Here is an 18,106-nt window from a genome sequence, read left to right on the forward strand (position 1 = left end):
ACCAGAAATGAGATAAACAAAATGGTGAGTACCTTACACAGTGCACTGGGCATGGGCAATTCATTTCTCTCATCTAAGCACCAACCAGGTACAGGCCTACTTCATCTCTGAGACTGGGTATGATCAGGGTGGTTTGGCAGTAGACAGGGTAGGTCGTTCTAATGAGCCTGACTGCTGTACCATTCCGCTTCTACTTCAGAGGGAATACTTTTTAGCTTTCCTTTCAACACCACACTGAGTTTTTGTCAAAGCAAGTTATATAATTCTAGATAAGTAATTTTCTTGAAGCCTTAAGGCATGTACTCTTAAGTTGAGCCTTTTCAACTGCAAACCTAGCAAATCTGAGTAAAAATAGCAAAAAAGAGACACATAACTCCAATTTTACTGTGTCCCACTTAAGGTGAAAACATGTCTAGCTTGGTATCATGGTATCACCAGACAGCTTCTCAACACAGACAGAATAGTAAGACCTCTCTCCAAGGTCCATCACCATCTTCCTGGGCATGGAAGACCCAAATTAATCGTGTTGCCTTTTAAGACTAGGATGTTCCCATTACAACAAACAAAATAACAGGAAAGCTTCTTGTCTCAGTAAAGACCTGCCCTTCAGTTGGACAATGGGAGCAACCCCCGAAACCCAGAGACCAAATGATCTAGTGATGGACTAACTGGCATTGCTGGTGGCTCGAAGGATGGCTCCCTGAGGGATCAACAGCAGCTTTCCTTTTCCTGAAGGGTTCTTGCTGTTCGTTGTAAGGTAGAGTTTAGTGCCTGGAGGCAAATTTGCCAAGTTGGCCAGATTAGTGGCTGGTAGCTGCAATGTTGCCATTACTGAAACGACAAAGGGTGTGGGGAAGACAAACAGGAAGGTGGGTTAACACTCCAAAACTGAAACATGGAACAATATAATACCTTTTGTTTTTGAGGCATTATCTATATTAAGAAATTAGAAAGGTCTCAAGTAAACAATTTAATGCTTCACCTTAAAGCCTTGGAAAAAGAAGAACAAAGCAAACTGAAAATCAGTAGACGGAAGAAATAATAAAGATTAGGGCAGAAATTAATAAAATAGAAACAAAAAAAGTTCCAAAGAATCAATGCAACAGAGTTAGATCTTTGAAAGGATAAACAAAATTGATAAACGCTTAGCAAATAAAAAAGGGGGAAGAGACACAAATTAATAAAATTAGAGATGAAAAAGCACAATCACAACAGATACCAGAGAAGTTCAAAAAATCATAGGGGCATACTATAAGACTACATATTCCACTAAGTATGAAAATCTGAAAGAAATGGATGATTTCCTTGATTTATATGACCTACATAAATTAAAAGCAGATTAATCAATTAAATAGGCCTATAACAAATATGGAGATCCAAACAGTTACCAAAAATCTCCCAACTAAAACAAGTCCAGGTCCAGATAGATTCACTGGTGAATTTTACCAGACCTTCAGGGAAGAACTAACACCATTGCTTCTTAAACTTTTCCATAAAATAGAAAAAGAAGGAATCCTATCAAACTCCTTCTATGAAGCCAGCATCACCCTGATACCAAAACCAGGCAAAGATAGAACAAAAAAAGAAAATTACAGACCAATCTCCCTCATGAACATAGATGTAAGAATCATCAACAAAATATTGGTGAACAGAATACAAGAATATTATCAGAGGGACTGGGGAAATGGCTTGGCAGTTACGGCATTTGCCTGTGAAGCCTAAGGACCAGGGTTTGATTCCCCAGGACCCACGTAAGCCAGATGCACAGGGGGGCACATGTGTCTGGAGCTCGTATGCAGTGGCTAGAGGCCCTGGCATGCCCATTCTCTTTCTACCTGTCCCTTTCTCTCTCATAAATAAATTAATTAAATATTTTTTTTTAAAAAAGAATATATCAGAAAGCTCATTCACCCCGACCAAGTAGGCTTTATCCCAGAGATGCAGCAATGGTTCAACATACACAAATCAATAAATGCAATACATTATATAAATGGACTGAAGGACAAAAATCATACTATCATCTCATTAGATGGAGAAAGCATTTGATGAAATCCAACATCCATTCATGATAAAAGTCCTACAGAGACTGGGAATAGAAGGAACATATCTCAACATAATAAAGGCCTACAGACACCATAATACTAAATGGGGAAAAACTGGAAGCTTTTCCACTAAAATCAGAAACAAGACAAGGGTGTCCACTGTCCCCACTTTTATTTAATATAGTATTGAAAGTCTTAGCCATAGCAATCAGGCAAGAGACACACATAAAAGGGATACAAATTGGAAAGAACGAGATCAAGTTATCATTATTTGCAGATGACATGATTCTATACATAGAGGATCCTAAAGACTCTATCAGCAAACTGTTAAGAGCTGATAAACACCTATAGCCATGTAGCAGGATACAAAGTCAATACACAGAAATCAGCAGCCTTTCTATATGCTAACAACAAATACACAGAGGATAAAATCAGAGAATCACTCCTATTCACAATTGCATAAAAAAAATAAATAAAGTACCTTGGAATAAACCTAAGGAAGTAAAGGATCTCTATAATGAAAACTTTACAGCACCTGGGAGGCAGAGTGTGATGGTTTGATTCAGGTGTCCCCCATAAACTTAGGTGTTCTGAATGCTAGGTTCCCAGCTGATGGAGATTCGGGAATTAACACGTCCTGGAGGGAGTGTATTGTTGGGGCAGGCTTATGGGTATTATAACCAGTGTCCCCTTGCCAGTGTTTGGCACACTCTCCTGTTGCTATTGCCTACCTTATGTTGCCAGGGGATGATGTTCACCCTCTGTTCATGCCATTGTTTTCCACTGCCATCATGGAGCTGCCCCTCGAGTCTGTAAGCCAAAATAAACTCCCCCCCGCCAAAAAAAAAACAAAAAACAAAAAACTTTAAAATTCTCATGCGAGAAATTGCAGAAGACACTAGGAAATGGAAAAGACATCCCTTGTTCTTGGATCAGAAGAATCAGTATTGTGAAAATGGCAATCTTACCAAAAGCAATCTACACATGTAATGTAATCCCCATCTAAATTCCAACAGCATTCTTCATGGAAATAGAAAAAAACAATCCAAAAATTCATTTGGAAGCACACACAAAAAAATCTAGAATATCTAAAACAATACTGAGCAACAAAAATAAGGCTGGTGATATCACCATACCTGATTTTAACCTATACTACAGAGGCATAAAGACAGCATGGTACTGGCACAAAAGAAGACATGTAGATAAATGGAATAGAATAGAGGAACCAGATCTAAGTCCAGGTAGCTATAGCCCCGATATTTGACAAAAATGCCAAAACTACTCATTGGAGAAAAGACAGCCTCTTCAACAAATGGTGCTGGGAAAACTGGATATGTATCTGTAAAAGGGAAAAAAACAGATCCTTCTCTCTCTCCATGTACAAGAATTAAGTCCAAATGGATCAAAGACCTTAGTGTAAGACCTGAAATTCTGAAACTGCTAGATGAACAAGTAGGGAAAGCCCTTCAACATATTGGTCTTGGCAAAGACTTTGTGAATATAACCCCAATTGCTCAGGCAATAAAACCACAGATTAGGGCTGGAGAGATGGCTTAGCAGTAAAGCACTTGCCTGTGAAGCCTAAGGACACCGGTTCAAGACTTGTTTCCCTAGGACCCACATAAGCAGACACACAAGGGGGTGCATGTGTCTGGAGTTCTAAGACCCTGGCACATGCATTCTCAATCTGTCTGCCTCTTTCTCTGTCTGTTGCTCTAAAAAAACCCCAAAAAACAAACAAACAAAAAAAAAACAAAAAAAAAACAGCACACATTAACTGCTGGGACCTCATGAAATTACAAAGATTTTGTATGGCAAAGGACATTGTAAATAAAGCAAAGAGGCAACCTATAGAATGGGAAAAAATCTTTGCCAGCTATACATCTGACAGAGGATTAATATCTAGGATATACAAAGAACTCAAAAAAATAAATAAGAAATTAACCCAATTAAAAAAATGGGCTATGGGACTAAATAGAGTTCTCAAAAGAAGAAATGCACATGGGATGTAAGCATTTAAAAAAATATTCTATATCCCTAGTCATCATGGAAATGCAGATTAAAACTACAGTGAGATTACATCTCACTCCTGTCAGATTGGATACCATCATGAAAATAACCATAAATGCTGGCGAGAATGTGGAAAACGAGGAACCCTTCTACACTTTTGGTGGGAATACAATCTGGTCCAGTCATTGTGGAAATCAGTGTGGAGGTTCCTAAGACAGCTAAAAATAGATCTACCATATGACTCAGCAATATTACTCCTAGGCCTATATCCTAAGGACTCATCTCAATACTTTAAAGATACTTGCTCAACCATGTTTATTGCTGCTCAATTCACAATAGATGGGAAAGGGAATGAGCCTAGATGTCCCTCAACTGATGACTGGATAATGAAGATATGGCCCATTTATACAACGGAGTTCTACTGAGCGGTAAAGAAAAACAGTATTATGAAATTTTCAGGAAAATGGATGAATCTAGAAAGAATTATATTAAGTGAAGTAGCCCAAGCCCAGAAAACCAAATGTCACTTGTTCTCTCTCATATGTGGAATCTATCTATAGATGACTGGTGTTCTGTGTGAGTAGGAAGAAAACTCAGTAGCAAACTTCAGTAAGATAGAAAACAGATATAAAGGGAATTGAAAGCTAGGGAGGGGGTACTTAATAGATGATATTGTATATATATATAAGTAGAAGAATAGATTAATGGGGGAGAAAAGGCCTAAGTGAGGTCAGGAGAAGAGATTGAGTAAAGGGAAGACTACTCAAAATATAAGAGGATATAAATAAATCTTATGAAAACCTACTTTTTTGGACAATGGAACACAGAAGAGCCATAGACTATGACTATACTATTTTCAGTGCCAGGGATGTGGTATCTCCAGGGAGTTGTTGGCCAGGAAGGTCCCTGATACCCCCAAAACATTCCAGGCATTGCCAAGGCCCTTGGTTTCCCACCAGGAATAGATGGTAAGACCCTACTGCTGAAGACTCCACATACTTGGGCTGCAAGGTCACTGAGAAATCCTGCTGGAACTGAGCTGAGAGCCTCCTCCATGTAGACCAGCTGACAGCAAGCTGGAAGAAGCCATTCTGCATGCAGTTCAACAGGAGAAAGAGAAATCACCAGTGAAGATACCCAACAGTGGACACTGTAAGCCTTGTGTTTGGCCAGCCAGGCCAAATGAGCCAATGGGTACAATAGTGGCACGTCTGCCATGGTGGAAATCAACTGCCCTCTAATTGGACTGGAGGCCCACTCCATGGGAGGGAATACATTCCTGATACTGAAAACTTAAAACAGGGGGAGTCATGAACCCCAGGGGTGTAATGTCTGCTGCTGTCTGGTTAAATGTATATGCTATGGTCATCAAACTGCCAAGTAAGCACTTCTCTTAATGTTCATACCCATATACTAATGCTACCCTTACTTTTTTGTTACAGAACTTTCTCTTTTCAGATGGCAGTGACCTTGGGATGACTCAGAAGGCATCATGGTGCTAGAAAGAAGTGACAGGAGTACTCGGCACTGCAATATCTCTATCACACCTCCCAAGGCTAGTGGTCCACTGAGGAAGAGGTGATAGAAAGAATATAAGAGCCAAAGGAAGGGTAGGACTCCTTACAATGTGCTCTTCTAGAGACAAAATGGTCTGGATATATATGACCTCACAGTGCCTCACACTACCTACACAAGACCACCGTAAGAGGAGGAAAAGATCATGACATCAAAATAAAAGAGAGCCTGATTGAGATGGGGAGTGGGTATGATGGAGAATGGAGTTTCAAAGGAGAAAGTGGAGCAAGGGAGGGCATTACCATGGGATACTGTTTACAATCATGGAAGTTGTTAACAAAAAATTAATTAATTAAAAATAAAATAACAAATCAAAAAACATATAAATAAAAAACTAACAATACCACACTAGTAAGTTATCCTTGCTAGAACCCAATACCAAGTAAAATTACCAGCACAGGAACACATATAGAGGTGCTGCTGAGAGAATCTCCAATTAGAATTAGTTACCTGAGCCCTGGGTTCCACTCTTCTGGGGGCCAGAGGCAGTAACCTGAGCCTTGGTTAAGGTCTGCACTGGCTGAGCAACAATGGTTCCTCCACCTCCACTCACAATTGCTTTGGCAACTCCTTGAGTGACAACTTGCTTTGGGCCGACTGCTTTGGCAACAGAAGAGCTGGCTTTGGCGACAAGGATTTGGCCACCGCTGATGGCCACAGCCTGCTTCACTGTAGGAGGTAAGGTCGAGCCAACTGGCACCCCAACAACCTATGAAAACAGAGGAGGGTTTCGTAAATACTGCTTCTGCTAGGCCCAGTAAGCACTCTGGAAGAGAAGCTACTCTGTTCCACAAAAAAAAGTAGGCTAACTCACTTTTAAACAAGGCTAACTAACGGGCAGACACGAAACATCACTTACATTGCAAAGGTAAGAATAGTAAACGCTTAAAGACATTTAAGTTCAGCAAATTTTTAGAACTTTCACTCTAAAGTAGTAGTTTTAATAAAATAAAAATTTGAGAAATACAAAAAATACATTGCTTTAATGTACTTACTGTTAATTCCTTCTAGTATAACTTTTGAAACACAGCATTGTATATATATATATATGGTTTTATAACATTTACTATCAAATGTAAGCATTTTTCAGTGTTACATTTCAGAAACCTTTTAAACTTATCAGATAATCAGAACAGAATATCACAATCTATGGAACCATTCCACTATTACTGGATATTTAAGTAATTATAAGCTTGATGTTATCAAAACTATACAATAAGGGCTAGAGAGATGGCTTAGCAATTAAAGTACTTGCCTTTGAAGCCTAAGGACCCAGGTTCAATTCCCCTGGACCCACATAAACCAGATGCTCAAGTTGGCACATATGTCTGGAATTCATCTGCAGTGGCTACAGACCCTGGCATGCCCATTTCTCTCTCTCTCTCTGCCTCTATGTCTCTCAAATAAATAAATATAATATAAAGATTAAAGTAAAAAAAAAACTTAAAAATCTGTACAAAAGGGAAGAGAAAGGAAGGGAGGAAGGTACTTAATAGGTTGATATTGTATATATGTAAGTACAATGATTGTAATGGAGAGGTAATATGATGGAGAATGGAATTTCAAAGGGGAAAGTGTGGGGGGGGGAATTAACATGGGATATTTCTTTATAATCATGGAAAATGCTAATAAAAATTTTTTAAAAATCTGTACAGGGCTGGAGAGATGGCTTAGCGGTTAAGCGCTCGCCTGTGAAGCCTAAGGACCCCAGTTCGAGGCTCGGTTCCCCAGGTCCCACGTTAGCCAGATGCACAAGGGGGCGCACACATCTGGAGTTCGTTTGCAGAGGCTGGAAGCCCTGGCGCGCCCATTCTCTCTCTCTCTCTCTCTCCCTCTATCTAGCTTTCTCTCTGTCTCTGTCGCTCTCAAATAAATAAATAAAATATTTTAAAAAAAAATCTGTACAATAAACATCCTCATGTATGAACTCAAACTCTACTACTTTTAAACGTTCCTTCTTGATAACCTCTACATTATGCATATGTAAAATGATCATTTCTCAACTATAAGACCTAACAAATCATGCCACTTATATAATATGCCACATGATACTCTTCCACTTGATTCTTGGAAGTTCTTTTTCTGTATCTCCCCTCATCTTTCCTTGAAGACAAATGGTTGTCAAAAGGAAGAAGTGAAGCCAGGCATGGTGGTGCATGCTTTTAACCCCAGCACTCAGGAGGCAGAGATAGGAGGACTGCCGTTGAGTTTGAGGCCACCCTGAGACTGCATAGTGAATTCCAGGTCAGCCTGGGCTAGAGTGAGACCCTACCTTGAACCCCCGCCCGCCCCCACCCCCACCAAAAAAAGGAAGAAGTGAAGGACTACAAAGGAGGCTCAGTGGAAGCATAGAACTCTGGCTCAGTCACTACACGTACATAAAAGCCACACATGGCTGTAACCCCAACAGTGAGAGGGGTGCAGACAGGAGGCTTGTGAGGGCTCAATGGCCAATCAGTGAGCTCCAGGCTTAGTGAAAGACACTGTCTCAAGGAATATGGCAGAAGAGAGAAGAGTGATAGGATACCTGATGCTCTCCTCTGGCCTCTGCATGAGCACACATGTCTGCATACTTGTGTACATATGCCATAAACACACATTCTACACACACACACACACACACACAAACACACACACACATAAAAAGGTGCATGACTGGCAAATAGCTCAGCTGGTAAAGTGCTTCCTTTGCAAGCATAAAGATTTGAATTCGGGTGCTGGAGAGATGGCACAGCAGTTAAGGCACTAGCCTGCAAAGCCTAAAGACCTGGGTTAGAATCCCTAGTGCCCATATAAAGACAGATGCACAGTAGCTCATAAATTGGGAGTTTGTTTGCAGCAGCTGGAGGCGTTGGCACACCCATTCTCTTTCTCTGCTTGCAAATAAATATTACAAAAAAAAAGCGTGTGCTACCATGCATAACCTTTTATGTAAGTATTGTAGATCAGGTCTTCAAGCTTGAAGGAAAGCACTTTACCAACTGAGCTACCTCCCCAGCCCCTAATAAACTCTTACAAAGTACAGAGGAACAGAGAGTATAGGTTTCTATAAGCAGACAGACCTATGTTCCTGTTCATTTCTAAACTGGTGGCTGGGAAAATTATTAATCTCCTTGAGCTTTACTATTAGCTGAAGTATGGACAATTTACCTAACAAAATCATTTAAAAAAGTAGGCCTGGGAAGATGGTTCAGTGGTTAAAAGTGACAGCTTGCAAGACCTGCAGGCCAGGCTTCAATTCCTAAGGCACGCATGTGAACTGGATGCAAGAAGCGGTGTAAGCACTGGGTGTGTGTTTAGGGTGAAAAGGGGTGCCGGCACACAAACTACACAAATAAGGTTATAAAATGCCAAGCCTGCACAGTTGCTGCTAACATAAACTCTTGTTTCTGTGAACTGAAAATGGTATTTCTGGGAGCAACATGGAGATGAGAGATGCCAAAAAACACACGAGTTCTGTCTTCAGCATCAGGATGAGACAGAAGATACTGCTTTTAAAACCTAAACTCAGTCAAACAAATTAATCTTGGTAGCAACTGCACACCTGCAATCTGCTTTGAAATAGGCCAGAAATAAACAAGAAGCCAGGCGTGGTAGTGCACACCTTTAATTCCAGCATGTGGAGGCAGAGGTAGGAGGAATGCCATGAGTTCAAGGACACCCTGATACTACATAGTGAATTCCAGGTCAGCCTGGGCTAGAGTGAGAGCCTACCTCAAAAAACAAAAAAAACGGGCATGGTGGCGCATGCCTTTTTAATCCCAGCACTTGGGAGGCAGAGGTAGGAGGATCGCCATTAGTTCGAGGCCACCCTGAAACTACATAGTTAATTTCAGGTCAGCCTGAGCTAGAGTGAAACCCTACCTCGAAAAACCAAACCAAACCAAACCAAACCAAAACAAAAATGGTGGCATACGCATCTGGAGATCATTTGCAGAGGCTCGAGGTCCTGGCGTTCCCCCCACCCCTGCCTGCCTATCTGCCCCTCTATCTCTTGAAAATAAAATACAAGAAAAAAAATGTTTTTAATTAGTAAAATGCTGATAACCATTGAAACTGGATAGTGGGCACAAAAGTCTATTCATTATCCTATGCTAAGTTTTGCATGTGCAGCATTATGGTGTATGCATGTGCATATGCATTCGCAAGAGGTCAGAGAATGTCAGTGTCCTTCCTTATTGCTCACCTGCAAAATTCCTTGAGATAGTGTCTATCTTTGAAGGCAGAACTGCAGTCTTGTGAGCCCCAGTGAGTCTCTGGTATCCACTTTCCCATACTACTGCCTTTACAGACCTGCATGGCCATTCCCAGATGCTTATATGGGCCCAGAAGCATCGAACTCAGGCAGTCTCTAGCTTGCAGAAAGTGCTTTGACCTGCTGAGCTGTCTTGTCAGCTGTACTGTATTTTATATGTGTTTAAGAAAGAAGGGAAGGATGGGCTTGAGGGATGGCTTAGAGGTTAAGGTGCTTGACTGCAAAGCCTAAGGACTCAGGTTCAATTCCCCAGTACCCACATAAACCAGATGCACATGGTGACACATGTATCTGGAGTTCATTTGCAGTGGCTACAGGCCCTAGCACTCCCATTGTCTCACTCTCTCAAATAAATTAAAAAAAAAAAATTAAAAAGAAAGAAAGAAGGGAAGAAGAAGCAAAAGAACACAAAAAGCAAGTTAGGACTGGAGAGATGACTTCGTAGTTAAGGTATTTGCCTACAAAGCCTAATGACCGGTTGATTCCCCAGTACCCATGTAAACGCAGATGCAGTAGCACATAGATCTGGAGTTTGGTTGAAGCAGCTGAAGATCCTGGCATACACATTCTCTCCCCCTTCCCCGCCCACCATCGCTCTCCCTACTTGCAAACATATGTATATATTTTAAAGCTAGTTAATCTAGAATGGAGACACTAAATTTTAGTTCTCCTGGATTGGTTCGCATGACTTCATTTTGTCCAAATGACAGTCTTATTCTGCATGAAACATGGAATTTCTGTGACCACATAAGTGGGTGAGGTCATTCTGTGGCTATAGATATAAAATGTAAGATATAAAACTCCACTTACTAATTAAGAACTGTGGTGCATTAACTTTTTTGTTGTTGTTCTTTTGAGGTAAGGTCTCACTCTAGCCCAGGCTGACCTTCAATTCATTATGTAGTCTCAGGGTGGCCTCAAGCTCACAGCAATCCTACCTCTGCCTCCCTCGTGCAGGGATTAAACGTGTACACCACCACACCTGGCTTGCATTCATTAAGTTCTTAATGTATAAAAAGTGGGGTGCCCAGGTGTGGTGGTGCATACCTTTAATCCCAGCACTTGGGAGACAGAGGTAGAAGGATTGCCATGAGTTCAAGGCCACCTTGAGACTATAGAGTGAATTCTAGGTCAGCCTGAGTTAGAATGAAACCCTACCTCGAAAAAACTAAAAAACAAACAAATAAAAAATGAGGTGAGGGGGGATGCATCAGCAACTCTTGTTTAAACTGCAGTACTTACTCCATCTTCTTTTTTGGATGCCAGAGTCTTACTGTGGAGCACACACTGACCTTGAATTCCTCATTCTCCTGCCTCAGCCCCTGAGTGGAGGATTGCAGGGATATACCACCAGGCCCAGCTTGTTTCCTTCTCTTACAGCAGCAGAGTCCCTGGTTCTTAGCTGAGGCAATTCTTATGGGTAATGACTATCATCCCAGCCCTCTACAGGTATGTCAGCAGAGGGGACCAAAGCAGCCCTTCCTGCAGGCAAGAAGCCTAAATATGGCAGCACAGATGAAGTGTTGATCTTAGCCCATAATTTGAGAATGGCAGTGAAGAACAGGTAGGAGACGTGGCACACGTATGTAATCCCAGCACGTGGAATGCAGAGCCAGGAGGATAGCCACAAGTTGAGGACAGCTTGGTCTACGTAGTGTTCTCCAGGCCAGCCACAACTAGTGAGATGTGATCAGAGAAGAACCTCTCCAAGCATACCATTGTCATAATGTTAAAAATATAAAGCAGGGCTGGAGAGATGACTCAATGGTAAAGATACTTGCCTGCAATGTCTAATGACCTTAGTTCAGTTCACCAGAACCCAATTAAAGACAGATGCAAAAAGTGGCACATATATCTGGAAACCATTTACAGTGGCTGGAGGCCCTGGTGTGCCCATTCTCTCTCTCTATTTCTCTCTTCTCTATGTGCAAATAAATATTTAAAAAGAAAAAAAAGCCAGGTGTGGTGGCACATGCTTTTAATCTCAGCATTCAGAAGGCAGAGGTAGGACCATCATGAGTTCAAGGCCACCCTGAACATAGTGAACTCCAGGTCAGCCTGGGCTAGAGTGAGACCCTACCTTGAGAAACCAACCCTCCCCAACAAAGTAACTAGGCATGCTGACTCATGCCTTTAATCCCAGCACTTGCAATTAGAAAGAAGCTCATGGTGAGTTCAAAGCCAGCCTGGGCTAGTTAGTTCCAGGTCAACCTGGATTATGAGAGCCTGCCTAAAACCATCAACTAAAACCAGCAAAGAATGAGAATGAAAATATTTAGTAGCAGAGGCCAATAAGTTAAAAAGGAGACATAAAGGGAAGAGAAAGGAAGGGAGGAGGGTACTTAATAGGTTGATATTGTATATATGTAAGTAAAACCAGCAAAGAAGCAATGTTAAAATTTTGTAATGGCTGGGAATGGTGCTGCATACCTTTAATCCTAGCACTTGGGAAGCTGAGGTAGGAGGACAGCTGTGAGGAAAGCCTGGGCTAGAAGGAGACCCTACCTCCAAGGGAACGGGGATGGGGGGGGGTGGAGCTGTAAAGGTTACTTTCTAAATATATATATATATATATATATATGTATATATATATATATATATACACACACACACACATACATACATATATATATATTTTTTTTTTTTTTGAGGTAGGGTCTCCTTCTAGCCCAGGCTGACCTGGAATTCACTATGGAGTCTCAGGATGGCCTTGAACTCATGGCAATCCTCCTACCTCCACCTCCCGAGTGCTGGGATTAAAGGTGTGTGCTACCACGCCCGGTTTCTAAATATTTTTGTTCATGCCTTGGTGGTTTGATTCAGGTGTTCCCCATAAGCTTACGTGTTCTGAATGCTAGGTTCCCAGCTGATGGAGATTTAGGAATTAAGCTTCTTGGAGGCAGTGCATTGTTGGAGGTGGGTTTATGGGTGTTATAGCCAGTGTTCCCTTGTCAGTGTTTGGCACACTCTCCTGTTGCTATTGTCCACCTGATGTTGGCCAGGGGGTGATGTCCACCCTCTGCGCATGCCATAATTTCCCCCTGTCATCATGGAGCTTCCCCTAGAGTCTATAATATAAACCAAAATAAACCCCTTTTCTCCCCCTCCCAACCCCCAAAATACTGCTCTCTTGGTTGGGTTATTTCTTCCAGCAATGCAAACCTGACTGCAAGAATGCCTAAAGACTAGTCTTATATCAACTTTGGAGTCTTTTTTTTTTTTTTTTTTTGAGACTTCTTTTTGCATTTTCAGTGTTACGTGCAAAGACTCATGCATGGCCAAAGTGCTAAGTAGAACTGACAATTGAAAAGTGAGCCCTAAATTTCACCTCCTCCAAGCAAGGCAAAGGGAACATCACAGGAAAGGGGCAGAATGAATGTGAGAGACAGAGAGCAGGGTGCAGTGCTAACAGGACTTTCTTCTGGACATCACATGGCTGCTGTACTCATGAACTCACAGCTGCTTGATGATTACCACAGTGATGGCTCAGTGGATAAAGGGACTTGCTTGTAAAGCCTGCTAGGCCAGGTTCAATTCCCTAGCACCCATGTAAACCCAGATGCACAAAGTGGCACATGTGTCTGGAGTTCGTTTGCAGTGGTAAGAGGTCCTGGCACACCTATTCATTCTCATGCTCTCTCTCTGCTCAGAAATAACTTCAAATGTTATTTTTAAACAGTGGGTCTGTCAGTGTTTGGCGTCATGGAGACAGGAGGAACTAACCAGGCTCCACACCTCCTGGAAGATGCACAGGCAGTGAAGGACTGCATGAGGAGGGGAGACACTTCCGAGCAAGTGCCATTAATCACTGAGCTCTCTCTCTAGTCCACCATTTTCTTTAGTGGTATAGCCACTGGCAAGGTGCCTACACTGCTACAAATAACCCCACACATAGGCTCCTATAATCACACCTAAAACTCACTGGATCACCAAAAAGGAAAAGAGGACAGGGACTGTCTGGAAAGAGGAAGTGCATCAAAGGAATGGGACAGGGATAAGGGGGGGTTACAGGAGGAATAAATAAAGCACATTATATACAGCTATGAAAATGCCATAATGAAACTCAAATGGTTTAATTAATATATGCTAATTTTTTTCCAAAAAGCTCTAAAGGAAATATGTCAATTCATACACAAAGGCAGAAACATCACAGTAACATTAGTTTGTCATCATTGCTAAAGCTAGGAAAACACAGAATGATAGATTTCATGCACTGCAAATAAGTAACTGCTGACCAAGAGTTCTCTATCTAGCAAAGCTATGTGTTTTTTTAAAAATTATTTTGTTTATTTTTATTTACTTATTTGAGAGTGACAGAGGCAGATTGAGAGAGAGAGAGAGAGAGAGAGAGAGGGAGAGAGAGAGAGAGAGAGAGAGGGAGAATATGGGCGTGCCAGGGCCTCCAGCCACTGCAAATGAACACATGCGCCACCCTGCGCATCTGGCTAACATGGGTCCTGGGGAATCAAGGCTCAAACCAGGATCCTTAGGCTTCATAGGCAAATGTTTAACCACTAAGCCATCTCTCCAGCTCAAACAAAGCCATCTTTTAACTTTACAGCTTTCCCAATATACTAATTCCAAATTATAAGGAAAAGGAACTGCAGAGCCTATCATAATTAAACAGTCAGGCATGGTGCTCTCCTACTGGAAACAAGCAAGTGAATGTCCCCCCCCCCCCCCGCACCAAGATCTGAATGGGTACAAAGCTGCGTCCATGAAGTCTGTTCCTTTCACTGTGCAGACAGTTGTGTCCCCTCCCTATTTGACTACTCCTAGGCCCTCTATAACACGTCACACTCTTGTCAGAAGCAATAGGCAACATGTGCATTTAACATCATATGCCAAAAGACAGGGCCTTTCTAACTGAGATGTTATCCGCAGGCTCGCACAGAATCATCCACGCTGGGCGTCCCTTGACTAGACAAATAATCTTCATTCACACCTGGACCCTCCCCATCCAACCCTATACAAACCTTGGAGGGCTGAATCTTTGGTGATTGGACAGTCCCTTCTCCAGCACTTATGACTTGTTTTTGCGGGGACACAGCTATCATGTGACCTCCTTTCACGGTCACATACTGAGGGAGTGGTGACTGGCTGGTAGTGGCTGTTGTGGGCACGTGAAGGGCTTCCCCGGGTTCTTGTTTGATGATCACCTTGCAACAAACAAAACAACCTTGAGTCAGTATCCTGGACCTACTACTGGTGTGTGAATCTTTTCTGTTGTCAGAGATGAATTAATTAATGAAGCTTGTTATATACAAAATGACTCAACGAGAAGGGAAAAATGTAGCTATTATATAGTCTATAACAGCTACGATTTCTTTTAAGTTGCACATGTGCATGTGTGTGTGGTGTATGCAGTGCCCCATGCACTAGCCTGTGGTGGCAGGAGCAGAACCTTGGGTGTCCCACTCTGTTGCTCTTCTGCCCATTCTTACTTGAGCTGGAGTCTCTTAGTGATCATGGAGCTTGCCTTTTTTTCCCCCCTGAGAGCTCTATTGACTCTTGGGTCTCTGCTCCCCTACAGGACTGGACTTAGACATGCATGTGGCCATATTCAGTTATTTATGTGGGTCCTGGTATTGAACTTAAGTGGTCTCTTGGTGCTCCTCAAGCCCTTCTGCTTGCAAAGGAAGTTCTCTTAACTGCTGAGCTCTCTCCAGCCCTGTAACAGCTATTGTTAAAAGGACCAAAACTAAGACCTGAAACTGACCCTGTGATTCTGTCACTTGTTACAGAGGTGATGGCACAGTGCCAATAGAGACAAACAACATATAGCTGTGGTCTCTGAATTCTCTATCTTGCTGGACTCTAAAGAAGTGGACATCAATTAACAAGTGGAAGTAGTCTCAGAACTAAGGCCTGTTACAAATAGAATTATGTAAAAAGATCCCACAGACTTGAGGGCCAATTCCCTAATACATACTCACTTTTGTGAAAGCTCCAAGTCCTCCAGTTATAGCCTTAGGGCTCTGAACCTTAGGGTGACTTCCAATTGGGCAAAGAGGTGGCATAGATGCAAACAAAGACTCCTCCTGCTGTGTGTGTAAAGTACATGTTGTACAACCAGGATAAAACGGGCAATTTCAGATATTCTAGTCATTTATAATTAGTGCAAACTTCTGACATCCTCTAGTGACATAAATAACCAAAAGACAAAATAAAAGAAGCCCAAAACTCTTAGGGGTTTTCCAGGTTCTATACCTTCATTTTAATCTTGTTTTTGAAAACAAATGGCAATGTGAAAAAATGTAATCTCAGTTGTGTCTGTAATCCCTGCACTTGGGGGAGGCTGAGACAGGAAGAGTGCCACTTCAAGGTCAGCCAAGACCCTGACTCAAAAACCAAAACACCCAGAAACAGAAGAACTGAATGCAAAGAAAAGTTATAATGCAGGAAAAGCTCATTAACCTGTATCCCTACTGTGTGCTAGGAAGACTCCTATCCTAAACCTGGAACATTTGATAAAAAATTCATTATTTGGGGCTGGAAGAGATGGCTTAGCAGTTAAGGCACTTGCCTACAAAGCCTAAGGACTGCGGTTCAATTTCCCAGTACTCACGCAAACCAGATGCGCAAAGTGATGCATGCTTCGGGAGTTCGTTTGCATTGGCTAGAGGCCCTGGCGTCCCCATTCTCTGTCTCACTTCTCTGTATTTCTTTCTCTCTCTCTGCTTACAAATAAACAAATAAAAGCTGGGCATGGTGGCTCATGCCTTTAATCCCAGCACTCAGGAGGCAGAGGTAGGAGGATTGCCATGAGTTCAAGGCCACCCTGAGACTACATAGTGAATTCCAAGTCAGCCTGAGCTAGAGTGAGATCCTACCTAATAAAACCAAAAAACAAAAACAAAACAAAACAAAAAAAATCACTCAATCTATATCTATCTATATAGATAGATATAGATATATACAATAATTATATGCAGGGGTTTGGGCACAAGGGTCTCTTGCTGCTGCAAACACTACACTTGTACCACTTTGTACATGAGTGGCTGAGGAACTGAATGCCGACCATGAGGCTTTGCATTAAGCCATCTCTCCAGCCCAATCTTCTCACCATTTTTTTTTCATTGTATTCATTGTAAATGGTACTATGTTACCTAAGAACATTTTTTTTTTCTTTTTTCCCACCCCCGATGTTTCTTTCTAATGAATCGACCATTACATTTCAAACTTTCTGAAATGGCCAACAGACCATAGAAAGACATTTCTTTAGGCTCCAGTTTGAAACCAGCAGCTTCAGCAAACTGCTGGCCTTGATTCAGGGCCAACCTAAGAATATTTTCATACATTCCCTCCCATATCCTCTACTGTCTCCTTGATCCGTTTTATTTTTTTTGAGGGGGGGAGTCACATTTACCCCAGTCTGGCATAGAACTTGATATGTAGCAGATGATGACTTTGAACCTCTAATCTTCTGCCACCTTGGGATTACAGGCATGTGCCAAAAGGTCTAGTTTTATACAGTTCTGAGGTGAATTGGGCTTTGTGAATGTTAGGCAAGCATACTACCTACTGAGCGATATCCTCAGCACCGATATTTGGTTGACTTTAGTGACTTACATATCTAGTCCCCTGCCAGATAGTAAAAGATAGGGGCTATATCCAGATACTAAATAAATGATTCAAATAAGTAGCTGCAAGATATTTAGTCATAATTTTTTTCAAAATGAAAAAAAAAAAAAAAGAAAAGAGAGAAAGGAAGAAGAGGGGAGATATAATGAACTTAGCACGGGGTAGCACAGAACTGTAATCTACATTTGTAGGAAACTCAGGCAAGAAATTCCAAGTTTAAGGCAGTACTAAACAGTGATCTCTCTCTCACACACACACACACTGCTTTGGGAAGAGAATGAATGAACTTATCAATAAGCAAGCCACCTCCTCCTCACGCTAGGCTGACCTGACAGAAGTATTGTGTAGCAGCTTTCTACACTAGGAAAATAACCAAGGAGAGATAGTGGTGTCTACAGTGAATTTTCACGAGACTTTTCAGCACAGCATCTACCTTACTAACTCTGCATCATTGCTGGCATTCTTGCAGAGCCCACACTTACTTGTCTTCAGAAACTAGTTAATGGTAATAATGCTGTTAAGAGCTTACCTTGACAGTAGACGTTACAAAACTACTTCCATGAATTTTAGGAATGGGAGAACCTGTTCCTTGGGAGACTTGAGAGGCCACAGGGAATTTGTTTGTAGGACTTCCTGCTAA

The 18,106-nt window shown here is 41.8% G+C and overlaps 1 protein-coding gene and 1 non-coding gene across 8 annotated transcripts in view; both read right to left on the minus strand.

Moving 5' to 3' along the window:
• Yeats2 (YEATS domain containing 2) overlaps positions 1-18,106 on the minus strand; it is a 101,634-nt gene that overhangs the window by 31,494 nt on the left and 52,034 nt on the right. For 4 of the 7 annotated variants that reach the window (XM_045148966.1, XM_045148963.1, XM_045148964.1 and 1 more), the window contains 5 exons: positions 17,996-18,102; positions 15,819-15,926; positions 14,859-15,041; positions 6,078-6,336; positions 670-831 (listed from right to left, as the gene is read on the minus strand). In XM_045148966.1, the coding sequence (XP_045004901.1) occupies positions 670-831; positions 6,078-6,336; positions 14,859-15,041; positions 15,819-15,926; positions 17,996-18,102 (819 nt within the window). The remainder of the gene's footprint in view (positions 1-669; positions 832-6,077; positions 6,337-14,858; positions 15,042-15,818; positions 15,927-17,995; positions 18,103-18,106) is intronic. The other 3 variants (XM_045148965.1, XM_045148968.1, XM_045148967.1) reach the window with 3 other exon arrangements.
• Positions 17,026-17,162, minus strand: LOC123461312. The gene has a single exon (XR_006637601.1). It is a non-coding gene; the product is annotated as a small nucleolar RNA SNORA2/SNORA34 family (small nucleolar RNA).

This window comes from Jaculus jaculus, chromosome 5 (assembly GCF_020740685.1).
Source record: "Jaculus jaculus isolate mJacJac1 chromosome 5, mJacJac1.mat.Y.cur, whole genome shotgun sequence".
In the NCBI taxonomy this organism is placed as follows: domain Eukaryota; kingdom Metazoa; phylum Chordata; class Mammalia; order Rodentia; family Dipodidae; genus Jaculus; species Jaculus jaculus.